The sequence below is a fragment of the Montipora capricornis genome, chromosome 10 (assembly GCF_036669925.1).
Source record: "Montipora capricornis isolate CH-2021 chromosome 10, ASM3666992v2, whole genome shotgun sequence".
Classification (NCBI taxonomy): Eukaryota; Metazoa; Cnidaria; class Anthozoa; order Scleractinia; family Acroporidae; genus Montipora; species Montipora capricornis.
In genome coordinates, this window is record NC_090892.1 from 58560826 (window position 1) to 58568872 (window position 8047).

Sequence of the window (8047 nt, forward strand, 5' to 3'; positions counted from 1 at the left end):
ATGAGTTTGGAAGAGAGTGAACTTCAAGAACTGGTAGCTCAATCCAAGGAAAGTGAAAAAAAGAATTACTCAGACAGCTTAGTTCAAATGAAAGCTCAACGCAATGAAGATGAGAGAAAGTGGACAGAATCGATGGTGAAGCATCCACGAGTTGGTCTCCTTCCCTCACCAGAACTGCTCACTGAAGGCTCCAAACGTGGACAAGATGCCGCCGGTACAATAAAAGACTTCCGTCAGACATTACTTTGGTTGAAAAAAAAAGGAGCACTTAACACAGGCTTTTACGAATATGACACAAGTGAAGAAGCCTTAAAAAAAGAACAATTCGGAGCACTAATCAAATTGGCCTTTTCAAATAGCTTCGCTGCCATGCGTGATACAGCCAACCCAACGCTTGACGAGTATGTGATTTGGTATTATACTGGCCACGGTCGTCCCATTAGTGAAAACACAAAAATAACGTCAATGCCCAAACTCAAGAAAGTTGAATTTGATACTACGTACAATGATAGTGCAAAAGACTTTGCAAAACACTTGCAAGACCAACCCGTCAAAGGCGGAGAGCTTTGTCTTCACCATGTTGGTTATTGTGGCCTCTATGGTTTAATCAAGCCATGGATTGCCAGTGTGAAAGGAAACTCACAAAACAGTTCAGAAGAAAAAAAAAACAAGCACCTCATAATCATCTTGGATAGTTGTTGCGCTGGGATGGTTGCTAAAGATCTTGAAGAGTTGAACAGGAACAGGGGCCTTGGAACCAGAATGGCTGTTCGATAACCATCCAAACGGCTTGCGGACATGACGAGCCCACATTTGGACGCTACTTCACTCCTAGTTTTGTGACTTTGAATGATGAACAGAGTACGCTTGATGATTTGAAAGAAAAGTGGGCCAAAATGAAAGATGAGGACAAGGATCGCTTCTGTAGTCTACCTCTGCCATCCCCTAAAGTAGTGACCACCAGGGATGATTCAGGGCAAAAGAGTCCAACCATGGAGTTTAGTTTTAAAAATGGTCAAAAACTGACTTTATTTTCTAACCCTGGCTTTTTTAAATTCTGCTCCCTCTCAATCTTTGAGAAAGATGAACTTAAAGAAGAGGATAAATTAAGAGTGTTGAGTGAGAATGCAGCAAGAGATTTCATGGGAAATGCATCCAACTTCACCGTACTGGATTACAAGCTGAAAACCCTCCAAGGTGATGAACCATTTGCCGGTTCCCCACTGGGCTTGTTTTTGATTGAAATCCCAGGAAATCCCAAGTTTGCAGTTCTTGCTCATGTGCATTTTGCCAAAGAGGACACTTCAAGAGTTGGAAGGATCAACCTAGTGCACCACCTTAAACCCCAAGGAAATGGCATACTATATGTTGAAGATCATAAAGGGTTATCTAAAAATCAAGTTAAGGAAGGCAAACACGAGATCAAATATGCTGATGTGTCAAAAGTTGAGGAAGCCTCTAAGCCAGAGGACTTGGAATATTGGGAGTGGAACAAAGGGGACCCTTCAAGTTCTATTTCATTCAAAGATCAATCTGTTGACGAACAAAGTATACTCAAAGATCAAGTCAACAAGGGGGCAAAACTAGTAAAGGCGTGTCATGACCTTGTTGAGAAAGAGGATCGAGGAAGATGGGATGACCACACAAAATGGAACATGAAATCATCAGATCCAAGCCACAGTCATAAATTTAAAAAGGAAGAACGCTTGCAGTGGATGGATGATTACATGGCAAGATATGAAAATTAAAAGTTAAAAGTAACTGGTTACTTAAAGGCAAAATTATACACTGGCCGACAGCTGCCTATGGAATAAACTAGAAATAAGGGTATTTCTTATAAAGTGTGGTCCATGTGCTTTGTTTTTTTTTTTTTCTTCTTCCCTTTTGACACATTTATGTGTTTTTTTTTGGTTTATGTCTTTCTGTTTATAAATAAGGCTTGTTGAGGAAGGTTTGCATAAATCTTTTCGAAAAACAGCCTGCATGATTTCCGGATGTCGCTTCTCGTTGTCATATTGCTCTATAAAAAGACACACCACTTATGTCCAGAAATGCACCTAATTAGATGCGCGTCCAATTTTGACATCCTACACAAAGTGTCCCTTTAAGTCTAGGCAATTGCTACCTGATTTCAACAACAAGGTAAGGATAAAGGTCAGCATTCTTTTTAGCGAAGGGTAAATGCAGCAGTTAATCTTTACTTAAAGAGCATCATTTGGGGGACACTTTGACATTTTTTGTCCGTATTGCATGACATGAGTGATGTTGAAGTTGGGGAGAAGAGCAAGGGGACACTTCGTGACGCTTATTGAAATCCGCGTGCATCTAATTATGTGCATTTTCAGTGGTTGAACTAAAAAGTGCAGAAAAATTAGAATAGTCCTGCAAATCTTGAATTTTCTCTGGTTGTAAAAGCATCATCGACTGGATTAGGAATCAAGCTCCTTCGTTGCTTACAAAAATACTGTACCATTCCAAGTTTATCGTAATTAGGGAATATTTTATCACCAAGGGTAGAATTTTTTTTTTTAAATAATTTACCATAGGTGTATGGATTGTAGGTCTATTTTTAAGAAAGTCACAAATTTATGAATGTTTTTTATTTGTGACTGCTTAAGTAGTTGCAATGTAAATATCTGCAAATGTACCAGTGTTGGCAAAAATTATATGACCTTTACACCTCTATGTTCTATATTCTATGTTCTCCTCAGGGGTGTCTGGAAACCCGAATAGCAAATAGTCGCGAATAGCGAACAGCGAATAGTCGCGAATAGCGAATAGTACGAACAGTGCGAATGGTGGCGAATGGTGACGAATAGTGACGAATAGTCTTTAATAGTCACCGCCTTATGCTGAACAATCTCGTAATCAAAGCAAATAATATGCTCACCTGCTGTCGAAAGAGAGTTTCGTGCATGCTTTTACAAACACTCTAAAGAAGAACAAACGTCAAAATGCAAAAATATAAATCACTTTCATTAATACATCAAGCTCATGATCATCTCCTGGCACAGTGGCGCCGGAAACTCAATATGGCAATAATTTATTGATTAAGCCTAAGCCCTCGTTTCAGTGATTAGGCCTAAGCACTGTCTGAAATTTTAGCTTTCATTTTATGGGTTAGGGTAACTGCTCTAACTCATTGACTCATAAATACTTGATACTCAAGTGAATCAATCACCTTAGTTTGTAGAGTCAGTGGTGTGTAGCTAAGTGAAAAAATGAGCTTGATGGAGATTGAGGATAATAATGTGAACAGAGTTTACTGAAGGGGAGCAAAACACTTAATTCATTGAACCAACTAGAAAAAACGGCCAAATCGTCAAGGGAGGAGATTGATTGAATTTCAACTTAAGATGGTATTAAAATAAATTTAAGAGTTACAAAACAACTTTTGCAATGCTTTGGCATGACTCATGCAATCATCAGTTTTATGAAAGGAGGGATTCCTTACAGTTCTCTAGATAAATGATGACACATTTGATTATATCACAACTAAAAAATTTAAATTACAAAGCATTCTGAATCTTAATCATTACACTACAGAAAACAAAAGTTACTGTTGTGTTGTAACTGTGTGTTTAGTTCTGCACGGTTTTAACTGGTTGATGTAGAGAGCATCCTTACGTTTAAGAGAATGTCTAGTTTTGAATCTACAATTTAAAACATTCAAACATGCATTGTAGTATTTGCATTTGTTGAATTGTTCAGATGCTTACAGACATGGAATTTCTTATCAGTCCAAAGATGATTGTTTCTTTATCCTACAGTGTAGTTGAAAAATGGCATTATGTCTTGCAGCCTATGTAACAGGAAGTTACCCTTGGCTGTTACAAATTTATAATTATTATAAATACGACCACTGTGATATTAAAGCATCTGAAACAGGATCTTTGAAAACTGATTTTAAATAAAGTAAAAACACTTCTCGTGTCTTTAATTTCAGTCAAGTGCTTCAGATTTTTACATGCACCACCCAATTTCTAGTGTTTGCAAATTTGTCAACTTCATGGCAACCAACTTTCATTGCAATTCATTTTCCTTTTACAGCACCAAATATATTGGTGGTCACAGTGATATCACAGCTGGGTCTCTTACACTGGCATCAAAGCAACTGTTTCACCAGTGTTATGAGCTGCGCAAGTTTCTTGGAGGATGTTTGGTGAGTGAAATGACACCCCGGAAAATGTTAAGCTCTGCGTCTTTTTAATATTACCGGTAAAATTTTTTTTTATGATCTATGGGCCAGCAGGGTAGATCTCAACTGGGCTTATAATGGAAGTCACATTTTTGTCTTAAAGTGACAGGACAGTGCATACTGTTGCTGCAATAATTGGCATAATTTTATAATGCACTTTCACCTTTCAGTATTTGGTGGGGAGGGAGGGGCAAACATTGGGCTTTCTGTGTTATTAGGTACATATAATCTTTACTCCTAACATTTTTCAGTGAGTTTAGACAAGAATTCTTCACATTTCTCCTTCAACCTGGCTCTGAAGGGATCCCTTTCCTACTCTATTTCACGGAGTTCTTTACTTCACTCCTTGCCTCCCATCCAATCGTTATTATTCCTGTTGAAAATTAATGAACTACAAGTGCAGTTAAGGGCTGATTGATATGGAGAAATTATCAATATCTGCAAGTTTTGCATTTTAAATGGCTCTTGGTGTCACTACCCTCAGTACAACTTGACTTGATGGGTGTTAATTAAGGTGACCAATGTCCGTTACAAAAGGGGGGTGATTGAGTTCAGTTCGTGGAGGAGGTACACACAAACAAAATGCCGATCCCAAAGCACATGGTTTAATGAAAAGGGGGGGGGGGGGGGATGGGGGTTCTGAAGCTCCAGAAAATCTACCCTTGTCCCAGTGCGGGCAGCATGGCAACAAAGACATTTGGGTGAGATTTCAACCTTAATAACAACTGCCCAAAATGTCTCTAAAACCAATGTTACATGTGTTGTAAGTATGTCAGTCCTAATTTGAAACAAGGCTGCTGCCTAATAGTCGCCCCGTCGCCTGGGTCGCCTTACTACCTACTTCAGAACGAGTAGCCCAAACGGGCGCCTAACTTATCAGGAGGTGATTCATCCTCACTTTTAATTAACTAATTCTGGCCTCTTGAAAAAAATGCCTTGGGCTACTAACTTTTAATGTTGGGAACCCAAAGGGCTCCGGAAATTTTTTCCTTAGGCAGCAGCCTTGTTGAAATCTGATAATCGGTTTGATGTATTTTAGAAAGTAAATTGAATATTTTTGATGATGATGATGATTTTCTTGCCCTTTTCCCAATAAAAACAAGAGGCTATGGGTAGCCTACACTTTGTTCGAAGGAATTTTACCCAATTACCTTTAAAATTCACAGTATTTCAGGGATCTTTTTAATGTTACTATTCAGTTCAATTCCAAAGTCCACATTCTGTGACCCGACCACATAGTTAAGTGCGATCGTAGAATCGTTGTTCACATTAAAACTATTGTTAAAGGCGTTGACTCCAATCAAAACCAGATGCGAAAGGGTTCCACATGACTAATACCTTTACTGACAACCAATTTGAGAGAGCCATTGACTTTTTAGGGTTATCATGTGAGACAATCCTGTCAAGTGAACTACTGTATATTTTAGTAGTTTTATGTCCGAAACACGATGCCAGACAGTACGTGTACATGTACATGTAGTTTCAATGTTAGTCAACTCTTTCTTTCATCTAATTCAAGGGCTGTATGCATCAACTTTGTAAGTTTGGTTTTTTCATACCTTCATTCACCAAATGTCAAATCATGGTCATTGTACAATTACCTTCCTCTGTAGACTGGTCTAGTTTTCACCAAAAATTAATGTGGTCAATGAAAGCATTATTTGGACCTTTTCTTTAGCCAGTTACCTCTGATTTTGGACCTTGCTTGCCCTAGTTCAGTTTGACAGCATTTGGCAAAAGATTATTATTGATGATTGAAAAGAGCCACTTACTTGTTTTGTGCAGAGCCCTCGAATGATATGATTTCTACAGTAACATTGTATGTGCACAACTTAAACAGGTGTGAAAAGATCTGAAAGCCTGAAAAACAATTCAGGTGCAAACGGGATTCAAACCCATTGTAGACTGTGCTGAACCTGCTGAGAATCAAACCAACTAATGGAGCAGGCAACTTGGTTATTAAGCTGAGTATGAGGTGAGTTGATGAAAGTAAAATAGATCAAGTCCCAAATTTGGAAGAAAGAGGTCACCTGAGAAACATGGGGTCTGAATGAAAAACAGCTGCGTGGAATAACCCTTTAGTGATGACTGGAGACTTGCGTTGAGTATTTTTAATGATTACTGTTTAATTGTATATATATATAACCGTATATATGTAGTAAGGAATAAACTTCTTGAGGCATAAATGTTTGTAATCGGTTTAATACTTCAAACGTTTTGCCGTTTAGAGCTTCGTCAGTGAATGAAGATTATGAATACAAGATTGGTTTATGTAAAAAACTTAGTACAATAGTGGAATGCCAAGGCACATTATTTGATGTTGTTGATCTAAATTTAGAACATATCAGAATGGTGAAACAGACGGTTTATTCACATTTGATCGATCATAACAAACCATCCATGCAAGATATCTCTTGGGAAATCCTCCACAGGAACATCCATGACATCTGCACGCGTAAAACCATTGGAGCGCTAGAAATACGCAAGCATGAGAACGTCATGAATGGTTGCATAGGACGAACTCTAAATGATGGAGGGCCCTCGAGCCTTTAGAGGGTTAACCTAACACCCTTAAACTTATACATGGTATTTTTAAACCTCTCAAGAAATTGCAACTTAAATGTGCATAATTACAGTATTAATATTAATATTAATATTATTATTATTATTATTATTATTATTATTTTTATTATTACTGGGAATAGTTTTTTAGATTTGTGATTGTTTTATATACTTATAGATATATTTCTAAACAGTTTTATTCGAATTAAAAATAAAGTTATTTATATTAATACTAATAATAACAATAACATGTGCATATATATTTTTCTTTTTTTGTTTTTGTTTGCTTGTGTAAATGAACAATGAACTTGAACTGTTTTTTATAATTGGAACAGAATATTTTTTTATATTGTTAATAATTTCTGTGTTAACTGACTGATTTTCAATAAAGGTTTTTCTATTATTAAAAAAATTAAAAAAAAAAAATATTATTATTATTATTATTATTATTATTATTATTAGTATTATTATTTTCTCAGTTTCATCACCCCCAGACTAATTCTGCCCCTCCTTGGAGATGAAAGCATTCCAGACAACTCGTCCCTAGACAGCTAGTCTCGGGCCATTCGCTCCTTGTTTGGACAGCGGCCCTTCCCTGATAACTAAATTCTTAAAACCCTACTTGTAAAGCATAATTAAAATCAATGCTTAGTGCATATGCAGCTAGTAATATTGAACTTTGTTTAGTGTCAACGGTAGTTAGTGCAGGAGCACTTCTTGGGAACGCTGTACAGTTATCAAATCAAATTGAATGTTGGTTTTAGAGGAGAGGGAAAAACTGGATTACCCGAAGAAAAACCTCTCAGAGCAGAGTAGAGAACCGATATACTCCACCCACATGTGACGCCGAGTCTGGAAATCGAACTCGGGGCACATCGGTGGGAAGCGAGGGCTCTAGACTGCAAAATAGTCGTATTTTTTGCGAACGCAAGCGACGCGGTAAATATTCAAACGACGGGCGTGTGAGGCTCGCGCGCTTCACACGCGAGGATCACGCTTACGGCGCTTCGCGCCTTCCGAAAATGGAAGAAAACGACTGTTTTGCAGTCTACGAGTGCTCTCACCACTGCGCCATCCCTGCTTTCCTCAAATCAGTGCTGAATATCAAATTTGATGATTTAGGGCTAAAGACAACAATCACGTCTTTTGACCAGATTACGTAAGGAATCAGGGGCGAAGAGTCGGAGTAGGGGGCAAAGTGTCTGGCTGCCGTCACATGTATGCATGTATGAGAATTACAGAGTCAATTTTTTAGGATTTAATTTTGAATTGTGACCAATTACCTAT

General features: G+C 37.8%; 1 protein-coding gene and 1 pseudogene across 1 annotated transcript in view; both read left to right on the top strand.

Annotated features, from left to right (window-relative positions):
* On the top strand, positions 1 to 3944 carry LOC138018674 (uncharacterized; annotated as a pseudogene).
* A 23-nt stretch (positions 3945 to 3967) lies between these two features.
* LOC138018676 (cystathionine gamma-lyase-like) overlaps positions 3968 to 8047 on the top strand; it is a 9679-nt gene continuing 5599 nt past the window's right edge. Inside the window, exon 1 of the mRNA XM_068865370.1 lies at positions 3968 to 4162. Coding sequence (XP_068721471.1) covers positions 3968 to 4162 — 195 coding nt within the window. The remainder of the gene's footprint in view (positions 4163 to 8047) is intronic.